The following is a 27,490-nucleotide window of genomic DNA, read 5'->3' on the forward strand; positions in this document are numbered from 1 at the left end:
ATGGACGAGGGAGACTTCTGACATCATCACCAAGGGGACCCCACCAAACTCACACCAACTCAAAAACAGATTTTATTTGGGAAGAGTGTCTACCTTTTTAAAGCTGCAGGCAAGTTCCTTCCACAAGTAAAGTTCTAGCTGGAGACCTAGTGGTTTCAGAGATACCGGTGTTCAGTGTCTTTTCCAAAATCAGTAACAAAAACATACGGGCACCAAAAAGAAGTAACTTTTAGATTAGTTTGGAATGCACAGCGACATTCATTGATTTCAGCTGTTCTCAAAACTAAGCCAAAAACTTCCTTGGAAGTCAGATGGGATAGAGTCAGTATCCACAGAAGGCATATCTTTAAATAAGTTAGCTACTTCTTTATGCCTTAGAAAACGTAGATAACAAACCCAGCTGGCAGGGTACACAGTACAGCACCAATTTCACAGGAAACTCACAGGAGGGTGGAGTCAGCAGGTATTGGCATATGGTACACAATACAAGAGCATCAGTGAGTGAGGAGAGAACATTAAAAAGGAAGGAAGTTTCCCTTGGTTCCCAACCTCCTGGACTTGTAGCTTGCAAAGAGGAAGGCCGTGTTCTGCAGCACCTTAGGGAGGAGAACACTCGATGCCAAAACAAACAATACCAGCACACCCAGCATCTTTCTCCAGAAAGTCCGTGTCAGAAGAGAGGGTGACCTGGTCAGGGTTCCCATGGGGGACTCCGCCTCCCATCCACTTCTGTTTCCACATGATACAGGACATCAGCCAGGGTATGTTCTACCACAGCGCCCCAGCCCATGTCACTTATCTGCAGGAAGAAGGAGACACGGGGGAATGGGGTGAGTGAAACAGCCACAGGCAAGCAGTCACAAAGATACTGAGGGAGGGATGCTGACATTTCGAATGCTACTCACAGGGTGGTAAGAGAGATCCTTTGGAGGATACTTGAAACATGGCCCAAAGTTAATGGAAACCTGGGATAAAGTTAATGCAAACAGACATGAAAAACACAAGAATAAAATGAAATAGCTCATTCATTTAACAGAGAAAAATGTTCTCTTTAAAGTACAGTTGTGATATCCAGGGTATAACTGGAACATGATCAACCCCTTAATTCTACATGCCCCCACCCAAGAGTTAGGTAAATAAAATACACTTGCACTGATTTGTTACAAGCTTTGCACTTTCTTATTTTACTGGCTTCACTGGTGACTATGACTAATACATGGAAACCTGCAAACAACAAATTTTCAATCCCTTAAAAAAAAAAAGCTAACAAAGATAATTTTTTCTAATGATTCATAGTTTAAAAACAACAAACAGGCAAGTTATTAATCACCCATAAGTTACCATGAACTGGAGTTCTGCTGGCATAGTGGTTCCATGCTGGACTGCTAACTGAAAGGTCAATAGTTCAAAACCACAACTGCTCCATGGGAGGGAGACAAGGCTTTCCACTCTCATGGAGTAATAATCTCAGAAACCCACTGGGGCAGGTGGAGCCTGTCTTATAACAGGGCTGCTCCGAGTCGGGACAGACTGGCCCATCATGAATGTGTCATCTGCTGTCCTTTTAAAATGCTATCTGCTCTACAGAGTGCAACAAAAATGCACCGTTCCACTCAAGGCACAATCTTTAGCCACGAAAATGCTGCATCAGTGCCCCCAGCTGTCGCTGGGCCAAACAGTAACACATTCTCCTCTCATTCTGAGGCCTCTTCAGCAATCTTTCTAGAATGCAATCATTATTGCTGGCTCATCACAACCACTCGCCCAGCACACTCCCGGCCTCCGGCTTTCACAGGCTGAGCAGGATACGTACCGTGCAGCTCTTATAGAGGGAGATGGCTGGGAAGTAGACGCCCTCAAAAATATCTTTGTACGCCACACCTTGATTGACACCATTCTTATAAAATATTATCTGAAACAAAAAACACTTGTTTGACTTCAAGGTTTATAAAGATCAAGGGGGGAAAAAATTAACTTGAAGAACCTTTTAGAAGTATTGCCATTATGCAGGACCACCGCTACAAAGTATCCCAAAAACATATAGTTTGTATAAGAAAAACACCTTACATCCATTTAATAATTTTTTAATTTGGATTTTAAAAAATTCATTTTTACATGCGCCATCTAGTCAGTCTTTGATTTTTGTATTTTCTGAAATATTTTGCATTTTAATCAAATACTCCTCCATTTGATTATTTGTTATATATATTCTATTTACTTAGATTATTTGTTATGTTTATATAAAAAAGTAGTCTTTCATTGGAATTAATACACATTTAAATCTATTTTAAAAATTTTTTTCTTGCCGCAGCCTCCTACTTCTGCCTCGTTCTACTTTGAAAGTATCTGGATCTCCTATCAGTTTCTGAATCTTCATTTTCTCTTTCCCTTAATTATCCTGAATGAGCACTCTTTCTTAATATCCCACTGGTGACTTCTGGAAAGGTCCTTTTGCTAAAGCAAGGTCACTTCCTCTACCCCACAACAGCCATTTCCTCCCTGGCTCGATCCCCCTAGAGACAAGGGGAATGACAGTAGTCTCCTAGCAGGCTCTCTGCTACTGCCCCGGAGATGCCCCGGGGTCTTTCCAGTACAGAGCTTTCGAGCTCCCTTTCTCCTGCAGCACAGACTTCTCCCCAGTGACCCTGGGGATAAGCAGCAGCACGCACCACCAAGTGCTGGCTGGACCACTACCGCTTCTGGTGCTCAGTCACAGCCAGGTCTCGTTTTTCAGTGTTTTCCTCTGCTCTGGACGCCACCCCTGGTAAAGCATACATAAATCTGCCTAAAGCCCCAGCGTTCACACTGCCTTTTCTGGCCCCGGCAAGGACGCAGGGCGCGTCTTTCAAGCAGCAGCATGGCTACATAGGCAACACAAAGAGCAGCAGCTTCTGCTGAGCCCTGCTAGTCATGTGACCAGCGGCCCTTCATTCCTCGGGAGCTCACTTCCCCTCCCTTTCAGGATTGAGGGGCAGGCCCCGGCTGTCTCCAGGGCCTTTTAGTTCCGAGGCTGACCATGACTCACCTCACTATGGGGAGTTTGCTTTAGACTCTTCTCTGCTTTATCCACAAAGTCTTTTTCTTCAAAATACAGATAACTTTTGAACTTTATCAGAGCCTTGAAAATAAAAAGAGAAGAGGGGCGGAGGGAAGCATATTGAAGCATTAGTTACATCACAAAAAATGTAAAAGCCAGATACACACAAATAGCACCAAGTCCTTGGGCTCTATACCAGAAATTTGAAAGCTTTGTGGAATTCATTTTGCTAGACTTTGAATTACTATGGAATTCTCAAAAAAGGTCTAGATGGCACAGGTGTCCAAAGTTTTAAAAGGCACTTAAGAAAAATCGTGAGGTAGCACATACCTATAAACATACACTGTCACCACACCAAAAATACTCCCAAATAGAACTCGTAGATTTCTCTCACCCCTGTACCAATAATTCTAACACGGGGGTAGGGTGGGGTGGGAGGAGACACCACCAAGTTTACAAGGCTTAAAATTCCTTATTCTACAAAAACAAATATGACGGTGCAGTGTGCTATCACGACTTAATTTACTCCATTTCCTGTTTTTCCCACACGTGGTCTCTGGGTAACCACCTTGTCTGGCGGGTCCTCAGTAGTCCATTTAACGATCTATTCCTCGATAAATACATATTTTTTAAAAATTACAATTTCTCAGCACTTGAATCCATTGTTACCAAGTAGATGCCATCTCATAACGATCCCGTAGGACAGAGTAGAGGTGCCCAGCCCACACAGGCTGGGTTTCCAAGGCTGTAAACAGTACAGAAGCCAATTGTCTCATCTTGCTCCCAAGCCTCCCGGTTTGTAAGCACTGCACCATTAAGGTGGTTTTTTCCCCCTAAGAACTTATGTGTACTAAGAGTGGTTTAAAAAACCAACAACACAAAGGAGTAAAAGCTGAGTTTCTTTCTCTCACGACTCCCTCAGACTCTAGTCTCCCTCACCAAAAGCCATCACTATTCCAGTTTCCGAAAACCCTGCTGGTGAGTCTTAGAGACGCAGAAACAAAAGCACCCCACACATCCAAAAGCAGCATGCTCTCACTCTCTTCGGTAAGCTGAGTTTTGACTGAGTAAGGCATGTTGGGGAGGGTTTCGCATCAGGGTCCAGGTAGTGTTTAAAAGCAGATCCCCATATCCTGGTGTATGGCTGTACTCCTCTAGAGAGCCAGCGCGGGCATGGCGAGGATGCGAGCGGACAGTATGCCATCAGCAACGTGGCTCTCACCATCAGCACAAAGGTGAACGAGCCACACAGCTCAGGCCAAGGCTGCAACAATCCAGACAGTACTGGGATGAAGACCAACCAATGGATCCATGCAAACAGGAGACAGTCTAGAAATACACCGACACCTACCTCGCCATTTAATTTTACCAAAATAATTCACTTTATTTTTGACAAGAGGTGATGGGTTAAGTAGATAAGCACACGGGAACAAACCTTAGCCTTTAGTTTATACCATACACAAAAAGTTACTTCAAGAGGATTGGAAATCTTAATTTAAAGCTAAAAACAATCATTCTCTCAAAGAAAAATATAGGACAATATCTTCATGACTTGTAAATGAGCACATTTTTTTTAATTCACAAAAAGCAAGGAGTTGACTCATTCTCACTCTCTCACTCTCACTAACTCATCACTCACTGACCCTCCCACTAACTCCAACTAAAGAAAAAAAAAGCAAAAAAAGCAAGGAGTTATAAAGGATTTAAAATTTCAGTCTATCAGAAAATACCATTAAGAAAGGAATAGGAAAGCCACTAAAAGAAATATACTAAAAAATAAAAAGTCTAGCAAATGGCTATTATTTAGACCTTATAGACTTCCTACAGCTCAGTAATTGGAAAAGCACAAACTCCATTTAAAACAGGAAAGGCAGTCAGTCAAACAGAAATCTATACTAGATGGACAATCGGCATATTACTATTATCATTCGTCATCAAAGAAGTGCTCATTTAAACCATAATGAGGTGCTACACACCAGAATGGCTAAAAAACAAAACAAAAACATGTGGGCAAAGATGTAGCACTGATGGGAATGGAATGGGTCTGGCAATTTCTTGTGAAACTAAGCACATACCTTCCCAATCATGTTTTAGGTATTGACCCAAAAGAAGACGTACTTTTTCAAAAAGATTTTTAGACGCCTCCCCCTCCCTCACTGCCCCCAAATCCAAGTCAACTCATGGCGACCCGGTGGGTTTCCGAGGTGTAACTGCATGCGAGTGGAAGTCCCGCCTTCCCACCTCAGAGAGGCGGTGGTTTCCAAGTGCTGACCAGGGCGCCACCAGGCACTCTTTCCATGGACAGACAAATACTTTGTTTACATGACAGCCCCAAGTGTAAAAGCTCAAGTGTTCATCAATAGGACAATGGATAATCTGTGGCATACTCATATAATGGAGTTCTAATCATTAGTAAAGACAAATTTTAGATATAGGCAACAATATGGATGAAGTTGAAAAATCATTATACCAATGATAAAAGCTGGCTGACTGATAAAGACTCCATTACTGTATGATTCCAGTTGTCTAAGTTTAAGAACGAATAAATTATCTCCGGTGGGAAGAGTGAAATCTGAATAGTGGTCCCCCTAGGAGGCTAACAGTAGGGAAAGGTGGGAGAGAACTTCTGGGAGTGGCTGAGATGCAACGTTTCCTTAAAATCTGAGTCAAACATAAGCTCAATGAATGTACACTGAATGTATACATTTAATGTAAAGTTTACATCAAAAGAGCTAAACAATATGGAACATGCGCTAGTGATATGTAAACTGAAGTACGTAGGGAGAAGTATATTATGCCTGTCGATTCATCTGAAACACAAAAAGCAAGATGGCTACAGAGATGGATGGATAACACGTTTATGTTAAATGTAGGTGGTATGTCAGCACTTAAACAAAAATATTTTCAATGCTATTTTGTTTGAAGGTTTTCATAAGAAAGCGTTGGAGAAAAAACTGAACAGTGGCCAGCCCGTAAGCACACAAGTAGGCCATGGTGGGTGGACGGGCTGCCCAGATCTTCAACTCCCCAGCCAGCCCTCAGAAAGGACAGACTCACCTTATCTTTGTATGTATCAGGCAGTGACTTGGCTGTCTCCGTGTCTTCAGGAAGATTGATATAGAATCCCAAGACATCCCCCTGTCCATAGCCAGAAGAGTAGTGTTTGCCAATAGACTGGTGGAATTTGGTTCCTTTTTTACTTCGCCAAGAATAGCTAAATTTATCATAACCTAAGGGAGCTTGAAGGTTACCTGTCCCAATAAAAAGATACACAGGAAGCAAATTACCAGTGAAATCTGAGTTGCTAAGCGAAAAGATTCCACTCCTTAATTTTGGTCGCTTTTATTAAATTGCCAAAGAATTTCTCATAAGCAGAGAATAAAAATAAAAATATTCCAAGGAATTACAAGTCAGCTAACCTGTCAGGAATTGATCTTTCTGTCCATAATCCTTTAAGCTTGGGGTCTGGACATCTTAGTCAGAGGAACTATAATTATTATTTTTTAATTATTTTAATTTAAATCATTTTATTGGGGGCTTGTGCAGTTCTTATCACAATCCATACAGACATCCCTTGTGTCAAGCACATTTGTACATGTTTCCATCATTTTCAAAACATTTTCTTTCTACTTGAGCCCTTGGTATCAGCTTCTCATTTTCCCCAATCCCCTACTCTCCCTCCCTCATGAACCACTGATAATTTATAAATTATTGTGTTTTCTCATGTGGGACTATACTTCTATCTGTTGCACTGTTCATACCATGGCCCCAACTTACCTAAGGGCTGAGACCAGCCTAGTCGAGCGGCAGTGTCTGGGGGCATCTCATCCACAGTGATTTCAAAGTACCAGGCGCCTTTCCGTACCCCATGAGAGGCCCGCACCATAGAGTAGCCCTTCTCTCCAACCACAGTCAGTCGGTCATCAGAGATCTTCAGCTGGGGAGCTGGAGTGATGGAGAAGAAAACAGCCCTGCAAGTTATCTGAGACACATGGAGACAACTGCCACAAAACACCCATCAGGTCAGGTCAGAGTCAAAACACATCCACATCAAAGGGGCAAACCGATCACAAGGAGCTACATAGAACCCCCTCCCTGGGGGATGGACAACAGAAAAGTGGGTGAAGGGAGACGTTGGACAGTGTAAGATAGGACAAAATAATGATTTATAAATTATCAAGGGCTCATGAGGGAGGGGGAAAATGAGGAGTGATACTAAGGGCTTAAGTGGAGAGCAGATGTTTTGAGAATGATGAGGGCAACGAATATACAGATGTGCTTTACACAACTGATGTATGTGTGGATTGTGAGAAGAGTTGTGTGAGCCCCTAATAAAATGATTTTTTATACACACACACATATCCACATCATAGATGCACAAAGGAAAGGAAGACATCAGATGACGGGCTAAAATGAATTGTACTGAATACTCCCTATAGCAACCAATCGTAATGTGTTTAAATAAATGACCTATTTAAATAAATGACCTATTTAAAAAAATTAAAACAAATGACCTTTAATAATATTTAACTTTTTGGAGAGCAAATGCCTTGAGAATGATTGGGGCAGGGAATGTATGGATGTGCTTTATACAATTGATGTATGTATATGTATGGATTGTGGTAAGAGTTGTATGAGTCCCTAATAAAATGTAAAAGAAGAAAAGAGAAAAAAATGATTAGGGCAAAGACTGTACAGATGTGCTTTAAACAATTGATGTATGTATATATATGAACTGTGAAAAGAATTGCATGAGCCCCAATAAATTGTTAAAAAAAAAAAAAAATATTTAACTTTTAATCTGAAACAATTTCAGCCTTTAAAAATATACAAGTTCCCATATGTCTACCATTCAGCTTCTCCAAATGTTAACATCATCTATAACCATAATATAATAACTAGAAAATTAACACTGGTATAACACTATTAACGAATTTATTGATTGTATTCAGATTAAGCCAATGATCTTTCCTCAGTACAGGATGCCATCCACCGCATTCTTCCCCAGTCTGGTTAGTCCCTCAGCCTTTGTCTTTCAGGGCACTCAGAACTGGCCACTTAATTTATGGATACTCCTCCATTACGAGTGTCTGGTGTTTGCTCATGACTTTCCGTAAGGAGATGCCCAGGCTTTTCTTTTGAGGTAGCCAGGTCACAGAGCCCAGCCGTTCCAATTCCTCCAAACTCTCCCAACTGTGTGGCAATTTGCTGTACAGCAGTTGAGAACTAACTTGTGATTCTACTAATTCTTACACACTTACACACACACACACAAACACACGCGCTGGCACCTTGACAACTTACTCAAATGGTTAAAAACAAACTGTGCTATTAATTTTATTGTATACTTAAGATTGCTTTAAAATAAAAGGTTTAAAAAGTTACAGACATCACCAATTTTTATGAAGCCCACAGGAGACTACCCTACTGCTTCCTATGCCAGAGCTACGTATCGATTTCCAATCAGGTACTGTTAAGGGCTATGTTGTTTTTCTCACATCTGCCCCTCCCCCAGTTACAACTACCAAGCGTAGTTCAGCAAGACACGTCTTACCTGTTAATCCTGAAGTCACTTAAACTGGCCCTACTTCCTATCAAAAGATGAGCACCATTAACATATGCCAACCGGTCCACACAGAATAGATGTTTATTCCTTTTACACCAGGGGTCACCTCACTTCCAAAGGAACACTAACTGTGGAACAGTGTGAGCATGAAAGCAAGAAATGATGGGCCTCTGAATGTCATCGAGATATGGACTTGTTTGGAGCTGTCCATTCAAACCACTGTAAAAAGATAAATTGTAAACATGGACTGCCTGTCATAGAATAGAGGAACCCTGGTGACCCGGAGGTTCCACGGTGGGCAGCTCACTGCTGAGCTGCTCAAAATCGTCCGGTGCTCCATAGGACAGAGACAAAGCTCTCCATCCACAGACAAGGGCAGTTCTACACTGGCATCAGCTCAATGGCAATGAGGCTTTTAAAATTATCTAAGAATTATTATTAACATAGTTAAGTATGATAATGGTGTTGTGGTTAACTTTTTAAATCTTCAAAAGACAGCTGATATATTATAGAAAATGTTCACAATAGATACCACAGAAAATGGGTAAAAAGCCCTACTTTATAAAGAACTCTTAAAATCCTAATAGAAAAACGGGAACTGAAATGCTTACGCAGACAATTTTAAGAGAGACTGACGACATCTGAGAGACGCTCATCATGTAGGGTGCTTGGCTGTCTCTGCTGTGCAAGGGTGTCAAATGCACTCAGCAGGGACAGAGTAAGCGAAGGTGTGCTTCCACGGAGACTCCATCAGCATGTCATTCTACTGCTTCTGGGACGACCCACTCTCCCTTCCAAACTGCCTGAGGTGACCTCTGACTCGCTTCATGGGGTCTTCTTTTGGAACGACACTCAGTACTCTGCTGCTCACTGGTTTCATGATCTTTTGGAGCCTTGTACCACTTAGCTAATCCCCCGATGTTGGGCCTAGTCTGGTAAAACACCTCCCTCTTAACAAGTGGAAAGAATCCAGTGATCTAAAAATACTTTTGACTATGTCACTGAAAGAGGCAGCAGAAGCCAGCACATGAGTGTCATATCAGTCTGGATATCTTTGGGCATTTTTAAGTCGCTTTGGATACTGTTTTAAATGAAAAATAAAAGGCAAAAAAAGAAAAATTCCCAAACTCAAAGCTATGCAATTAAAACAAACAACCACCACCAATGAGATGCCCTTTCTCAGCTACTCTACTGGCTGAAATTAAAATGTAGGACAATGTGTTCTGTTGATGAGATGGTATAGCCCTTCAGAAGGGAAATTTGGCTACAGTGAACAGCCTAGATTTGCCCTTACCTTTAGGTCTATCTAGTAATCCCATTCTAGAAGTCTACCCCATCAAAAACCCATACTTTAAGGTTGCTTTGTAACTGCAAAATACTGCAGTTACAAATACTGCAAAATACTGGAAGCAATCTAAATGCCCATACCTACAGCAGCTGATACAGTTATTGCTAAGGCATACTTGAAGGAGTTAGACTAGACTTGCATCTGCTAATATGTATGTACAAAATATACATAGGAAAGATGCTAGAACTAAAGAGACTCAATGGCACTGGATTATACATGCAGAAGTTGTTGAATTGGAGAATGTTTTGTTGTGTAAATTTTTGTCAATATTGAAAAAAAATTACATGAATAACAATGGATAAAAGGAAGAAGAAAATGTTCTAAATTGTGGTAAAGATTGTTCAACTCTTCTTGATGTGACTCAACTACTGAAATGCATGATATGTGGATGAAATGTCAATAAAACTGTTAAAAAAAGAAACTAAAGAGACTAGGAGTGTAGATGTTAGACGATGGGGCAGGAGTAGAAGAAAGGAGGGAATGAGAACAGGGTCACACGATGAGTAGGGTGAGCCACTCTGGGGGTAAAGCAGTTTGTACAACTCTGACTCTCCGGTCCATAGCAATGTTTTACACGTTACGCAGCTAACGCACACATACAGCAAACACAAATGAACACACACACACAAATGAAACGGAATGTATCACAAATGAACAACTGATACTGAAGGAGGTGAGGCAGGAAACAAGAAGCTAAGTTAATTTGGAAAACAGTATCCTGACTAGATAGGCAGAGGCTAAAGGCAGAAAGAACTGTACATAAATGCTATAATCTAACTAGTATAGAAGTTTCAGAGGTTAGCAATTCTGAAGTTACCATACTTTAGGTGCATTGTAGAAAAGAACTGCCGTGTTAGTCTGGGTAGACCAGAGGAACAAATTCATAGACTCTCATGTGTACGGGAAAGAGCTTTACAGAAAGAGTAACTGTACGTTAAGAAAGCGCCCCAGCCCAGATCAAGTCCACAAGTCTGATATCTGCCCATATGCCTGATACCAAGCTATAATTTCCTCTTCAGCCTCACACAGCACATGCAATGGTGCCAAATGCCAGTGGGTGCAAAGTCTTGTGGATTCAGTGGCAGTGGAAGCACATCAGCGCTGGCAGAGGTCTCCGTGTGGCACCTTCAGCTCCAGGGCTCTAGCATAGCTCCCAGTGTCTTGTCCACAGGAATGGCTCACAGGGAGTGTACATGTGTCTTGCCTCCAGTGAGCTATTTATCTTATCTCCTTACCACCTTCAGTTGAGGTCATGAAGCTATGACCTGATTGACAGGCTAAACTCCACCCCTTCACTCTAAAGTATCAAATTGACAATAGATTATGTAACTACCAAGTACACTAGAAAGCTAGTTTTCTAACTGCTGCACGGAAGTTACAAATCAGGAATGAGAGAAAGCTGGGGAAAACAGTCAGTGTTTGACTGGAATCTGAAGTAGCAGTATCAATTCCGTACAGCTGTGTGTCTGCACGGGCATTAGCATACTTACATATATTCCCTAGCCCTGGCCCTGAGAGAGTCTAGAAGCAACGGTACCCTAGTAACAATAAGCACAGGTAGTACATGGGGTTTTCACTTCAAAACACCGTTCTCCAATCAAAGGCTAGCCAGGCAAAACACAAGATGAGTGGAACATCCTGGCACATCAGAACGTAAGGAAGAACTTAAAAAAAGGAAAAAGAACGAAGGAAAGAAAAAGCTGCCGAGAGGGGGCATGTATGTCTCGAAGAAAGCAATTACATTTCTGATGGTGAGTAAACTAGGTGCAGCAACCTCCCGTGGGGAAAAAGCTTAACAGTATTTAAATAGATCCCATGGGTAGACGCCGCCTGGTACCGGATTCCTAATTGAGCGCTCTGACTAGTTTCTATCGAGTCCTTGGTGACCCAGGCCGTGTGCTATAGACTACTGGAACTTCAGATTCTGTCCTTTCATAGGCCACACCAGGACTTGACCCCACTAAGTGAACTGACTTTCTCTCAACTCACCTATAGCCGATTTACGGAACTGCCATACTCTCTTGGACGTGGGGCTGAGATGACTGCCATTCCAGAGTTATGGGGTTGGCAGCAGTTAGATTTGGGTTTGGCTCTCTTGCTTTGAGGGTGCCCTATAAATGGTGGCTCAGGACTGCCATGTATATACTATTTTAACACCCTTTCATTTTTTATGACATGCATTAGTCGGCTAGACATGGTTCTGCTTTTGTGAATGAGTATTTTTCAAAGTTTCCCCTTGTCACCAACACCCACTGTTTGTGTAAAGTGTCCAGTCACATAAAGAGTTTGATCTGAACATATCAACAATTCATGCCTTTTGGTGTGAAGATAGACAGCCTATACTTTTTTCCTCAAGACATATTACTTATTTATCAGCAGAAGTTTAAAGCATATGTCATAATGATGGCATTTACATCACAGTCTATGTTGCTTCATACAGCTCTGCCAGCCCATCAAATTCTGCACAAATGGATGCAGAATGTTGAAAAAGAGTGTATCAGACACTCCCATCTGCTTCTTATTCCAAAAGTTCAACTTACATTTTCATTAAGAAAATGGCTGTATTATCCCCCAATAAAATGATTAAAAAAAGAAGAAAGAAAAACAATGAGGGCTTAATGAAATACAGTGCCAACCCGAAAAGAAAAAAAAAAACCCCAATAGCCAAAGTTGGAATCATTTGAGCAAAATAATAAAGCCTGTGTTATACACCAAGGAAAATAAACATATAAGATAAACATTTTACTTAAGGAGATTAAATAAATAAATGGAGAAGAATACAGAAAAACATTAAGCGGACAGAGTTGTTAATATGGCAAGTAAGAATGCAGTGACAGATGCTCAAAGAAACAAGCAAAACTTGGTAAGAGAAGTAGAGCAGATACAGTCTGTTTCTCTCCTCCATGTTTTTGACCTACAAAGGGAAACATAGTAACTGCATTGCACAGACAGCCAGCAGAAGTCAAGGTCACGATCACCAATAACACACAGAGCTAAGTGTTCACACACACACACTCTCTCTCTCCATCCCAAACAAAACCTGCAGGCAAATTCCCTTGTCTCAGTCTTGGTAGGGAGTGTTAGAGAAAAGGTCTATTCAAAATGCTGGCGGCCCAGGGGATCTGGTGGACCAGTCAAAGTCACGGCAGAGACGACCGCTCAGAAATTTATGGGGACTTAAAAATTTTTTTTTAATCCCAACAGGGAAATCTTGATACATTATAAAAATTTAAGAAAATTTAAAAGATCACATTGGTGGGGAAAAGTCCAAGAGTTGTGCAGAGGAACCCTGCCCCACCTCCCCTTACAATAAGCCTGTTCAATTCTTCACGGGGGGGGGGGGGGGGGGGGGGGGGAGAAGGGCTGTCCTACTGAAATCAGGGGGAAACCTGGCCCTGCTCACTCCACAGCCTCATCTTGCCCTTCAGACCTGTCGTTCCCTCAAACGCAAAGCACAGCGAAAACGAACAGGGTACGCCCCTCAAAGATACCAAAACTGTCATTTTGATGTGGCGTCAATTGAAGAGCGCAGAATTCTTTGGGGAGGGATTAGATCATGTATAGCTTCAGAAATGTTTAGGTGGAGGGTGTTGAGAAACAATAATTTCACATTTTTATATACTAAAGGTGTGACTTTGTAGGAATACTTTTTGATGTACCTTTGTTATCAATATAATGAACCCCATAAGAATAATGTACCAAGAACGGCTCATTTCTGTGCTATTCTTCCCCAAAAATGTGTGGCTTCAGTCTAATCATGAGAAAACAACACAAAAACCCTCCGTGAGACACAATTCTTAATGTGATCAATACATTTAGGAAAGAAAAGGTGGGTGGGGGGTCAAGACAAAGATTTAATGAGGAATCATGAAAGATTACTAAAGAGACTGAGGAGAAAGAGGTAAATGGAATGGGATATCCTTGAGAAAGGACATTAGGGAAACACCGGTAAGATTCAAATAAAGTCTCTAGTTAACAGCATTCACCAATGTTAATGTTCTGGTTTGAGGTGGCACTGTGGGTTAGGCAAGAGGGCTAGGCAGTGGGCTGCTGACCAAAAGGTTAGTGGTTCGAACTCACCAGCAGCTCTGTGGGAGAGTCACGACCCTGCCTGCTCTCATAAAGATAGGCAGTCTTGGAAACCCCACATAATTACACACGGGAATGACATCAGGGCACAGGGGCTATGGCTACATAACATCCTGTGATGCTACCGTTAGAAAAGCCTGGTGACCAAAACCAGGGATGTACATGGTAGACAATGGTGGAGGAGGTGGGGAAAGGAAAACAAAAGGATGAATACAAGGAAGAAAAGGGTAGTGGGGTCATGGGGCATTAATCCACCCAAGGGGAGGGTATGGTTTATATCTCCACAGGGAAAGTGGGACCAGACTTCAACCCAGTGTCGCAAGGTGTGAATGCAATATCCCGGCGTGGAGGAGGGAACCGGTGGAGAGGTCTGGGAGGCTGGCCCCAGCACCATAAATTAAGTGGATTCCTGCCCCTCCCCCGAAAAGAATTTGTTCCAAAGGACGACATTGACTCTGCAGCTATGGGAGATGGACATATTTGATCAGAGCACACGGGAGCAGATGGAGAGAGTGGAGCACAGCCTGGCCCACCAGGCCGTGATGATGATGTTCCTGAGTAGAGCAGCCAGTCCACAGAGAGAACAACATGGCTGGCCCTACTATGAGACATGATGCCCCTCAGTGACTAAGGGCGATACAGGGGACAGCACCGGAGACACAGTGTGGGAATTGCACCTGACCTGATCCCACCACACCGAGGCAAATCACTGGGGGAGTGCAGCGGAACAGCAAGGGAATGGAGTGGCAAGGTCCCCAGGGAATGCTGAAAGTGGACTTTGGGGCCAGGGCGTGGTGCCCCAACAGACTGGACTGGAAAACGCTCCTAAGGGCCAGCAAACGATCCCTGAACTAACTACAAGCTTTTCTCTTGTGAACTGTTTTGTTCTGTTCTTTTTCAGTGGTTTGTTTTGGTTGTTTTGTTGTCTGGTTGTATACTGTTGCTTTGTGTTCCTCTGTCTAGTTTTCGTGCATGTTAGTGACTCCACAGGTCTGTCTGAATAGGACAGGCTGGATGAACTATCTGGATGAAAAACAACGGGACCGACAGTTCCGGGGGGACTTGGGGTGGGGGGGTAGGGAGGGTAAGGAAGTGGTGTTAACAAACCCAGGGACAAGGGAAAAACATGGGACCCCAAATGGTAGAGAAGGGGGAGTGGCAGGCCTGGTGGGAAATGATCAAGGGTAAGGTTGCTTAGAGAAGAGGTATACTCTAGCCCAGGTGGCGATGAAGCATGGTAGTAGGGCAGGAGGAAGGTCAAGGGAGATGGAGGAAAGAGCTAGGAGTCAAAGGGCATTCATGGAGGTCTAGACAAAGACATGTACATGCAAATATATATAGGAGGATGGGGAAATAGATCTATGTGTCTATATTTATAGGTCAAGTATTAAGGTGGCGGAAGGACCTTGGGCCTCTACTCAAACACTCCCTCAATGCATGAATACCTTCTTTTATTAAATTGGAACTCTATGATGCTCACTCTCCCGACACAACGGCTGGAGCCAAAGTGGGTGAACAAGTAAATGTGGTGAAGAAAGCTGATGGTGCCCGGCTATCAAAAGAGATAGTGACTGGGGTCTTAAAGGCTTGAAGATAAACAAGCGGCCATCTAGCTCAGAAGCAACAAAGTCCACATGGAAGAACACACCAGCCTGTGTGATCGAGTGGTCCCAAAGGGATCAGTTACCAGGCATCAAAGAACAAAAAATCATATCATTGACTGCACACCTCCATGATAGGATCGCTGAAGACAAATGGGTGCATAAGCAAATGTGGTGAAGAAAGCTGATGGTGCCCGGCTATCAAAAGAGATAGTGTCTGGGGTCTTAAAGGCTTGAAGGTGAACAAGAGGCCATCTAGCTCAGAATCAAATAAGCCCACATGGAAGAAGCACACCGGCCAGTGCAATCACGAGGTGCCCAAGGGACCAGATATAAGGCATAATGCAAAAAAAAAAAAGATATAAGTGTGTGTATGTATGTGTATATATGTGTATATGTATATATGTATGTGTACATATGTATATATATATCATATTAAATGAAGGGGGAAGTGCAGAGTGGAGACCCAAGGCCCAAGTGTCGGCCAATGGAGATCCCCTCATAGAGGGGTTTAGGAGAGGAGATGGGTTAATTAGGGTGTGAGGTAGTATCGATGAAGAACACAGCTTTCCCCCAGATCCTGGATGCTTCCTCCCCCCAACTACCATGATCCGAATTCTACCTTGCAGGGCTGGATAGGACAGAGGCTGTACACTGGTACATATGAGGGTTGGAGGTACAGGGAATCCAGGGTGGATGATACCTTCAGGACCAAGGGTGTGAGGGACGATGCTGGGAGAGTGGAGGGTGAGTGGGTTGGAAAGGGGGAACTGATTACAAGGATCCACATGTGACCTCTTCCCTGGGAGAGGGACAGCAGAGAAGGGGGGAAGGGAGACTCCGGATAGGGCAAGATATGACAAAATAACGAGGTATAAATTACCAAGGGCATATGAGGGAAGGGGGAATGGGGAGGGAGGGGGGGAAAAAAAAGAGGACCTGATGCAAGGGGCTTAAGTGGAGAGCAAATGCCTTGAGAATGATTGGGGCAGGGAATGTATGGATGTGCTTTATACAATTGATGTATGTATATGTATGGATTGTGGTAAGAGTTGTTTGAGTCCCTAATAAAATGTAAAAGAAGAAAAGAGAAAAAAATGATTAGGGCAAAGACTGTACAGATGTGCTTTATACAATTGATGTATGTATATGTATGAACTGTGAAAAGAATTGTATCAGCCCCAATAAATTGTTAAAATAAAAAAATTAAATAAAAAAAAAGAAAGGTACCAAAAAAAAAAAAAAAAAGCCTGGTGAAAGATATATGTAAACGCTGTGATTTTTTTTACAACGTCAGTGTAAATTTAAAATTAGTTCCAAATCCAATTATTAAAAACCATCAATCTTACCTAGCTATAATGACTAGAATATGGATTAAGAATTAGAAAAGGAAATTAGTTCGTGTATATTTGGACTAGAGATGAGGGTGGAGGTGGAGAATAGACTGACAGATTTACCTAATTCTAGGTTGGACAAAGTTGATGACAGATGTTTACAGTGACACCAGATCCAACACGAATACCCGACATACCTCGATCGTGCAGGGCTAACAAAACCCGCTCATACAAGCAGGCTCTGTAGAGATCTCCGGGAATAGGTTTTCCCGCCCAGCAGTCAAGTTCCAGTTTCTCAGGGTCCGGGGCGTGGGGATCGGGCTCGGCTAGAATGTACCGGTAGCCATCTTTGTTAAATGGGTGTTCCAAGGGATAGCCATGAGGGGGAAGGCGCTGAGCAGAAAACAAAGGGTCACTGCAGAAAGCAAAAAATAATATATAAAAACCCAAACCCACTCTAGTGCAACTGAACTTGATTTTGTAATAAAGGCTTCTGGGTGATCAGCTGACAATACATGCTTTTCACTGATCCAACTGATTAGCCTGCCCTCTACAGGCAAAAGCGAGGTAAGAACAGGATCAAAGTAGTTTTGGTTAAATTACTTGTGCTCTTCCCGGTGATGCCTATAAACCAGGGCTTGGTCTGGGAGGAAGGAAGGTCGTCTCCGTTAGTGCCTGTCTCACTACAAATGAACGACTGGAAGATTGGAGAGGTGAGAGTACGTGCGATCTGCTGCCAGCCCAAACAAGCGAAATGAACTTCATCCTCTAGTGCTGAACAAAGGTGGGGCAGACGAGGAAGGGGAGCAGAAGGTTTACGAAAAGGCACTAACATTCAAAATAACTTTCCCTCCTCCTTCCCCATTTATCCTCTCTCAAGATGCCTCAACAGAACTTTATTTCCCAGGCTTAGTAACATAGAGAACTGTCCTGGGACCGTCTGTGCAGGAAGATGTTAGAAAAGCAGGATCCTTAGCCTGGGGTTACCCCGCAAAACACTCAAGGCTTGAGAAAAAATGGGCAGCCGTTTGACCCTCCACACCGGACCTCTACTGACAAGGGAAGCGCTCGAGGACTGTCAGCGTAAAGAATACTCAGACAGTGGTGCGCGGGCGTGGATGGTCTCCCCACCTCCGGGCTTTCTTGGTGGTCCCTGTGGTCCCCCCGTCCTGCTGTTTGCGCTTAGCTCCTCTTCCTTTTCCACTGCTTCCGGCTGCAATCCCTCCTTTGAAGAGAAGGCAGATCATGTTCAACCAACTGTGCAGAAGCACGGCATGGACACTGAAATCCCATGGGGACTAACACATCTAACATGCATTTGTGTGACACCACATGGGGAGCTCCTTCCTGAAAGCATGCTGAATTTCACCCTGGTTCTGTCAGCCCTGGGTTGTGTCACAGCCCAGAACACAGAGTTGGGGGAGTAAATGACAAAGACATCAGTGTTCCTCCCATTCTGAATGAACTGCAGGTGTTATTGAGGACAGGTTCCGAGGGTGCAACACAAATGCATTCTAACTCATGACAATCCCAAACACCCACAGCTAGAACGAATGAAAACACATAAAGCCTTCCCATCCCACCCCCACACACACCCGCAAGAGAGAATCTCTTCACTTGTTTGAATGGCACAATCTAGTCCAAAAAATATATTAAAGACACAACATGTGATAAAGCACTTAACTTGAATATCCAACAAAAGTACGCCAAACAAGGAAAACAAAAACAAAAACCAAAGGTGTTTCCCTCCAGCAAGGCAGTGCAGGGCACAAGACAGAAGGCTTTACATTTGGCAGGCACTTTTTCGTTTCGCATTTATTCATCAAATTAACATTCAGAACATGCCAATGCATACAAGTCACGTTAGACTAGTGTTTCTCAAAGTGGGCAATACCTTCACCTGAGGTCACTGGAATGATCCAGGGAGATATCTCTATTTTATTCTGCGGAGCCTGGTGGCATAGTGGCTACGCATTGCACTGCTAACCACAGGGTCACTAGTTCAAAGCCACCAATCGCGAGAAAAATGGGGCTTTCTATTCCTGACAACAGTCCGTCTTGGAAACTCCCAGGGGTGGTTCCACACTGTCCTATGGGTTGCTACAAGTTGGCATGGACTCCATGGCAGTGAGTTTGGTTTGGAGTTCATACATTCTGGATTATGAGCTACTGTACCAAAGTTTTTAACTGCGTGTGGAAGAGGCACTGAGTTTCTTGTTTTTTCTCTCTGAAAATCAGGTATTAAATTTGGGACCTATATGTTAGACAAACCTGTAGGATTAAGAACTTGTTACCAATATCAATAATTTACATATATGTATTTTATACAGAAAAGGATATAGCTTTATACAAAGGTAAAGAATACCTTCAGTATTTCTGAAACTGCCACCTTGAAACTTTTGATGAATTCTGACACCCCCTCAATTAGTTTTGTGGTTTCCCTTGCAGAAAATGTCCCTGAGCTGCAGGAAAACACCTTTAAGTAAACAACTGCGTAGAGTACAAGATCTGAAGTTGGGGCAAGCGTGGAAATTATCAGCAGTTCTGCTACAATAAAAAGGATCGAGACACTGAAGGCAAATCATATTCTGCATAAACAGGACCAGATCTCTACAGAACCTATTTTTATGGATGTGCCGGAAATCACTCCCATTTCTCAAAAAAGAGGGTAACACTGAACTGCAGCAACAGCAATACGTCTACTTGAATTACGTCCATCGTTTCTAGTTGTCACTTGCATTTTAATTATTGTAGGAGTTTTAGACCCCTCCAGAAGGAATCAGGAACTGCTGGCCATGTTTGGCAGAATATGACAATGTACAAGCTTTAATTACTAACATGAAACTGGAACTACTGTCTCAGATTAAATGCTATTGCCACCATTTTCACAAAGCCGTAAAGTTCGTATTTAGTTTTAACTTCTACCACAATTCAGCAAAAAAGCATTTTCCAAACCACAAAATACTTAAGTCTGAGAGGCTGAAAGAGGACAGAGGAGGCGTTCACCTCCCAAAGAGGCTCCACCTGCAGGAACAGAAGTGGCACCATGTAGTTGTCAAATTTCAACAATTAAAAAGGGGAAATGTGTGAAAAGAGAACATAATTAACAATTCCTAACCTATTTTAAAATATTAGTTAAAAAATAAGAATATTGCTAACATTAAAAAGATGAGATTGTTAATGTGTTAAGATTCCAAAAGCCACACAAATAACGTCACATGGCAGATGAATAGTTAGCTACTTCCCAGCTACGGCGGCTCTCACGAGATGACCATTAGCAAACCAAAGGCATCCCTCCCCCACAGCAGAGGAGGTAACAAAAAGCATGCTATAGCAGGTGATTCATGAGTAAGGCTGACAATATGAAAAACACTTTCGGCATAACCTAGTTTCAGAGAAAGGAAAATCAGAAATGAATACAGGACGCAAACACGGTAAATAGCAGGCGAATTAAGGGATGACAGTGAAGAATAACTGTTAGCTGTGAGGTTGCAGACAAGGACTCCAATACGGAGTAAATCTGACATTAAAATGGAACCTTGTTCTTTTATGCTAAATCTGTTTCAGTTAAGACCAACCTTGATATAAAAATGAGACAAAAAAAATCCTCCTTCATTACCATCTGCCAAATCCTTGGCTAGTTCCTAAAAATGGAGTTTGGGGCTTAAAAGCATCTTAGTAAATATGCAGTGAAAGGTCACCCAAAGAATGCCCAATTCCAGGCGCCTATGGACTCAACAGCTCACAAAGGTTTCAGCAAAGAGACAAGCCATCACTCACCATTTAGAGTCCCACTAGTAGACACAGCGCTGCTTTGCTTTTGGTTGTCATAAGCAGGACCAATGTTACTAAGGTCCTAGAATGAAAAAGTATTTCAAAAAGTGTATCATCAAGCCCGTCTGATAATGCTAGGAAAGCAGAAATTCTAATAGCAATACAGCGGGAGTTAATCCTATTTCTAAGAGCAATTAGATTTCAAAAGGGACAATCCTCAAGTATCCTAACTTTCAGGGTTCCCTAACATGGCTGGCTAAGGGATTAGAAATTAATATGTATGATGCAGGTCAAGTATAAAGGTGGCAGAGGGTTAAGATTAATGATGAATGGTAATCAAATCAGAGTATGGGGCAAGGCAGTAGCAATGACAAACCAGTGTCAATACGCTCCACTTACTCAGCCTCCGAGCAGGGAATTCAGGCCCAGTGTTATCAGAAATTCTCATTTTACATGAAAAGATTTCACCTATTTTCAAGCCTAGCCAATCAAACATTTTAAGAAACAACTGAAAAATCTGTGCCCTCTGCCATAAAACCAAGAGTGGAAATTTTATCTTGCTTCATGCTAAAGAGCAAACAGAAATTGTTTTTCTTCCTAACAAAGAGTGTTTTATGAGCAAAATGTGAGACAGCGGGTTAGATATCAGAGTGGCACATTTAGGCCACAAATAAGAACACTGAAGTTAAAAAAGATACATTTCCCAGTTATAACTTTTGGGGAAAAGCCACGAATAAAAACCCAATGTCCTGGTTCATGGTTGCTTTCCCCACATGCAGTAACAACGATCTCTCTATAGCCCATCCCTTTCAGGGCTCATAAAAGTAGCGTACACTGTGGTAAAGATACAAGTGTCGACACGACCTGGTTCCCCACCTCCAAGCAAAAGAGGAGTCTAAGACCCACGAGCACACCTGATCCAGAAGTCCAAACTTGGGGTAGTCTTCTTCTGAGTCTTTACTGCCAGGATCAGGGTGTTCCTTTACCAAGAACACATCTCTCTCTTTACTCTAGAAAGAAGCAGCGTTTTAGTATTACTAGGTTTATAAATGACAAGCCACCACACGGCAACTCCTAGGTGCATTCTCCAAAAAAGGTGGCACTGATTTTTCCATCTGATTAGAAAATTAATTTATGACCTTCATAAAGTTCAATTAGGAAAAATCAAGGTCTTCCACAGGCCTCACCTATCCCACCAACCCTCAAAGACAGCCATTGTTAGCAGCTTGTTGGTGCTTCCCCCAGGTACTCTTTTATTTTAGGGACAGTGGGTTTTTGTTTTTTTTGTTTTTCAACCCAAGAATAAAATTATTGCTAATTTCAATTTAAAATTACACTTGCTAAATTTCCATGAACAAAGGTTTCACTCATGACAAAATATGTGTGGAAACCAATAAATTATACAGCTGACTATCTCCACAGAAGCTGTGGTGGCATCACCGGTTACGTGTTGGGCTGCTAACCACAAGGTCAGCAGTTTGAACCCACCAGCAGCTGCTGTGAGTTGGGATCAACTCAACAGCACTGAGTTTGGCTTTTTGGTTTACAGCTCACAGTGTCACAGCTTTAATAGTAAGTTGTTCTTCTGTTAGTCAACACATTATTTCAGGGAAGTTACACAGAATTTAGCTCTTAGTCAACTTACCATAGTTTTAACAATGTTATTTGGCCATGTCATTTTCCCAGGTCTCTGTCTTGTTGTCATGCACTCCCAGTATTTATCAATAAATGGTATAATGTCCTAATTTTTAAAACAAAATGATTTAAAATGTTTATACTTGCTTTTAAATTACACTAACAAGAAAGAAACTGCAGTCTTTTCAACATCCTATCAGAATCAAGATTTAAAGTCTGTTTAGTCTTTCAATAATTAAACAAATAACTAATTGCATACAAAGATTATAGAATAGGGATTTTAAACTATATAGAAAATGCCCAGAGTCGGAAAAAGTTCCATTCCTATATTTCTTTACATTGATTCTGTACAAGAATCAAGAATGGTTCGAATCAAACATCAGTTAGTCAAATGTTTGTACCTTTCTCTTAACTTGATGGCGCCCTGGTAACACAGGGCTATACTCTGCTGGGCTGTAACAGCAAGGTCAGCAGGTAAAACCACCAGCTGCTCCGTGGGAGAAAGATGAGGTTTCCACTACCACAAAGTTATTTTTCATGGTATTTCTTGTCATGAATCACAGTAATAAAGACTTCATGATGCCCTCACTTTAGTCACATAATGTTCCAGCTTAATAATAAAACAGATTTATTTTTTATAATAAAGGTCGACTCCTACCACACACACAAAATCTCTAATATGCTTCTATACAAATAGCTAAACTAGACTAAGGTTCACATCAAACCTGGTTATTAATTTTTGCTTTAGCCAGACTACATAAGGATTCATTCTAATAGCTGGCCAAGAACATGTTATAACCCTCACATCTTAGGAGATTTGTAAATTACATAAAATAAGAGCAAGTTAGCTGATGAATGCAGTCACCTATTTGCAAAAACTGGGGAGAACGTACTCATTAAATAGTGTATTTCGAAGCCCCCCTGATTGTGTGGCACAACTGCATCTCCATCTCTACCTTATCCTTGGAGAACATGGTTTTCGGATGTTCATCCTGTGTTCGGGATTGCCATGTGAGGTTGGCCAAAGCACTAAGGCACATTTCCTTCAAGTCTATGAAAAAAAACCAACAAGGTGGTGGTGGGCCAGTGTTGAGATAGTTATCTTCAAAGTTATGTACAGTAAGTACCAAGGAAATATTCAACTACTTGGTCAAAAATTAACAATTACAAGAGCAAATAATAGAGACACCATTTGATCTGAAACGGTCGACAGCAATCACTCAGAATTAAACCCCAACTTAACTTCTCCTAGGTACCAGGCAAAGGTCTCTTGATTTGGCTCAGCCTGAATCCCACTTCTTATCCAGCTCACCAGACAAAACTAATTCTGATGCAGTCCCCATTTTATTCTTACTTGCTTGTTTCCGGAGGAAATAGGTATTTCCGCTATGATGACATACATTACAGTGAAAGCTGTAATTTGTCATAAAAGGTAGACAGGATCTGAAAAATAGCCAAAATGGTTCAAATTAGTGAACTCTTCTCAACTCACTTTTCTCTATTAAGAAGTCAATCAAAAAAACAAAAGAGAAGTCAATCAATAGGAAACCCTCTGAAGTAAGGTTAAAGAAAGTTAACTGTGGGAGACAATAAGTGTACGGCGTCACTAAGGAAAAGACAGAATGTATAAAGAGATAAAAAATGGTAACAATGTTGAAACATACAACTTTCCTGTAGTTCCTAAATGCTTCCTCCCCGGCCACTATCATGATCCCAATTCTACCCTACAAATCTGGCTAGACCAGAGGATGTACAGATAGGAACTGGAAACACAGGGAATCCAGGACAAATGATTCCTTTAGGACCAGTGGTGAGAGTGGCGATACTGGGAGGGTGGAGGGAAGGTGGGATAGAAAGGGGGAACCGATTACAAGGATCTACATATAACCTCCTCCCTGGGGGATGGGCAACAGAAAAGTGGGTAAAGGGAGATGTTGGACAGTGTAAGATATGACAAAATAATAATTTATGAATTATGAAGGGTTCATGAGGGGGGGTGTTGGGAGGGAGGGTGAAAATTAGGTGCTGATACCAAGGACTCAAGTAGAAAGAAAATGTTTTGAGAATGATGATGGCAACAAATGTACAAATGTGCTTGGCAAACAATGGATGGATGGATGGATTGTAATAAGAATTGTAAGAGCCCCCAATAAAATGATTTTAAAAAAAGATTTAAAATGTATGTAATTGTTCATGAAGCTACCACCAGACCAAACTGATTGTCATCAAGTCAATTCTAACTCAGAACAACCCCACAGGACAAAGTAGAACTGCCCTTCTAAGATCCTGTGGCTATAAATCGTTACGGAAGCAGAAAGCTTTGTCTTCCTCCTGTGGGGTAGATAGTGGGTGTGAACAGCTGACTTTGCGGTTACCAGCCCGACTCATAACCCACTACCCCACCAAATTTCCTTTGAACACAACACATTCAACAGGAAACATCACATGCAGGATCTGTAAATGAACTATAGTCTGAATCCAAAGGACCCAAGTGTTAACTTCAGTTTTTCAGTATGAGGGAAGGCTTTTCAAGAATATAATTATGAATTGCTTTGGAAACGCGAGTTGATTTTCTAGGCAGTTGATTCATGTAGCAAAGTGAAAGTGCAGGCGAGGAGGAAGAAGTAGATTAACTCATATGCAATAAGGATAAGGCAGAATTGAATTTTTGGGGGGGTGGGTAATGGAAACTCCTTGACAGAGAAGTACTATAGTTAAACTGATAAATTTATTTTTTATTTATTTTTTAGATAATTTTATTGGGGCTCTTACAACATTCCATACATCAACTGTATCAAGTATATTTGTACACATATTGCCATCATCATTTTCTAAACATTTTCTATTTGAGCCCTTGGTATCAAATCCTTGCTCCCCCCCCACCCTCATGACCTCTTGATAAAGTATAAATTATTATTGTTTTCATCTTACCCTGACTGCTGTTTCCCTTAACCCATGTTTCTGTTGTTCATTCCCCCCAACACTGGGGGGGGGGTTGTTATGCATTGATTATTGCAATCAGTTCCCCCTTCCACTCCCCGTCTCCCTCCCTACCTTCCCCCTATCCTACTGGTATCACTACTCCCATTTCCGTTCCTAAGGGGTTTATCTGACCTGGATTGTTTGTGTCATGAGCTCTTATCTGTACCAGTGTACATGCTCCAGTCCAGCCAGAACTGAAAGGCAGGACTGAGATCATGAGAGTGGGGGGTGAGGAAGCCTCAAAGAACCAGAGGAACATTGTATGTTTCATCGGTGCTACAATGAGCCCTGGTTGACTCATCCCTTCCTTGTGACCCTTCGTTGAGGATATGTCCTATTGTCTACAGATGGGCTCGGGGTCTCTACTCCTACCCCCCTCATTTTCAACAATATGTTTTTTTGTTTAGGGTCTTCTGGTGCCTGTTACCTGATCCCACTGACACCTCATGATTGCATATGCTGGTGTACTTCTTCCATCTGGGCTTGTTGCTTCTCTGCTAGATGGCCGCTTGTTTAAGCCTTTAAGACCCCAAATGCTTTATCTTTTATTTATTTATTTATGCTTTATCTTTTAATAGCTGGACACCATAAGCTTTGTTAACCACATTTGCTTATGCACCCATTTTGTCTTCGACGATAACAGTAGGAGGGTGAGCATCACCGAATGACAGGTTGTTAGAACAAAGTGTTCTTACATGTAGGGAGGGCTTGAGCAGAGGCCAAAGTCCATCCATGTCCTCAATGTATTGCCATATAAATATATGTACCTAGGCCAATACCTCTATTTTTATGAATATATTTATATATGTAGACACCTATGTTTATACCTCTATCCACAGCTTTGCTTCTTATATCTTTCTTGTTTTCTGCTCCTGCCCCACCATCAGGCCACCCTTCTTCTGCCTCTAATTCCTCACAGCTAGATCGCTGTGCCTCTAACACCACCGTGATCCTTCTCATTGCTGATTTTAATTCCCTAGTTGTTCTCCTGTCTAAGGTGCTGTTTGCTCACTGCTCCCTTCCCCCAAGTCCCTCCGGAATCAACCGTTGCTTTTCCTCGGACTTGTTTCCCTTGCCTCTCTTATATAGGTAGGCAAACCAACAACAAAGGAGACAAAACAAACAGAAAACAAGATAGAAGGAAGGAAAAAAAAGCAGGGGGAAAAGAAGCATATGTAATTCCACATCTGTCCACTGACCTTTATGATTATCTCTCCACTGGTCCTGGGGGGGGGGGGTTCCAGGAACTGCCCCTCTTAACCTGAAGTCTATTTGGGGGGCTCCTGAGGGGCTTTGTGGCTTGGCTTTGCTCCCATTGCTGGTCTGTTATGTTCCCTTCTCGGTTTGCCTCACTGTGTGTGGGGGGTGGGGGAGGGGGAGAGGTGGTCACACCAGACTCTAAAAGTGATAAATTTATTAATGGATGGGTTGGCAGAGAGCACAAAAAGGGAAAGTACTAGAGGATGTGAAAGGTCACAGGAAAATGGAATTAACAGATAATGGAATTTTCCCACAAACTTTTGAAGGTCCCTTGTACATAACATACTTTTGCAGCAATGCCAGGAGAAGGTAAACAAACAAACAAAATGCTTAACCACCAATTAGAATTTGGGGAATTTTTATTTAGGTCAATGAAACGGTTGTGTAAGGTATTATAATACCTGACATTATGCATTGTATAAAGAACACAGAAGGAACACTGTTAGAGTAAGCCAGGAGCTTTAGTTCATAGTGTATCAAAAAGAAAAAATAATTGATCAATACCCATCAAATGTAACAAATCTGCCGCATTAATAATATGAGACATGTCTAGGGCGAAGAGGTGGTAGGAGCTGGTAGAAAGTATATGATATTTGTGCTTTCTGCACATTTTTCTGCAAACTTAAAACTGCTCTAAAAAGATGAAGTCTATTAAACAGAAAGTCTGACCTGGAGTGAAATTAATAGAAATGTAAAGAAGAAAAAAAAAAGGTAATGTTTGATGTCCATTAAGACGGCGCTGGGTGACAGGGACAGAATAGGGACTTCTGCTTGCTGAGAAGAAACATTCTGTTTGCCAAGGAATGTTCTGCCTGCTAAGAGAATAAAGGATGAATCCTGAGATAACAAGTCTGGTAAGTGTCT

General features: G+C 42.0%; 1 protein-coding gene across 2 annotated transcripts in view; it reads right to left on the reverse strand.

The window, feature by feature from the left end:
• Positions 1-59: 59 nt before the first annotated feature.
• The window catches only part of ASH2L (ASH2 like, histone lysine methyltransferase complex subunit), a 31,034-nt gene continuing 3,603 nt past the window's right edge, over positions 60-27,490 (reverse strand). For both annotated transcript variants that reach the window (XM_075556691.1, XM_075556692.1), the window contains exons 4-16: positions 23,739-23,827; positions 23,341-23,435; positions 22,395-22,490; positions 21,664-21,759; positions 20,756-20,831; positions 18,107-18,200; positions 17,173-17,390; positions 6,815-6,982; positions 6,095-6,288; positions 3,026-3,118; positions 1,814-1,912; positions 906-965; positions 60-799 (exon numbers count right to left, since the gene is read on the reverse strand). In XM_075556691.1, the coding sequence (XP_075412806.1) occupies positions 692-799; positions 906-965; positions 1,814-1,912; positions 3,026-3,118; positions 6,095-6,288; positions 6,815-6,982; positions 17,173-17,390; positions 18,107-18,200; positions 20,756-20,831; positions 21,664-21,759; positions 22,395-22,490; positions 23,341-23,435; positions 23,739-23,827 (1,486 nt within the window). In that variant the 3' untranslated portion in view covers positions 60-691. The remainder of the gene's footprint in view (positions 800-905; positions 966-1,813; positions 1,913-3,025; positions 3,119-6,094; positions 6,289-6,814; positions 6,983-17,172; positions 17,391-18,106; positions 18,201-20,755; positions 20,832-21,663; positions 21,760-22,394; positions 22,491-23,340; positions 23,436-23,738; positions 23,828-27,490) is intronic.

This window comes from Tenrec ecaudatus, chromosome 8, assembly GCF_050624435.1.
Source record: "Tenrec ecaudatus isolate mTenEca1 chromosome 8, mTenEca1.hap1, whole genome shotgun sequence".
Taxonomy (NCBI): Eukaryota; Metazoa; Chordata; class Mammalia; order Afrosoricida; family Tenrecidae; genus Tenrec; species Tenrec ecaudatus.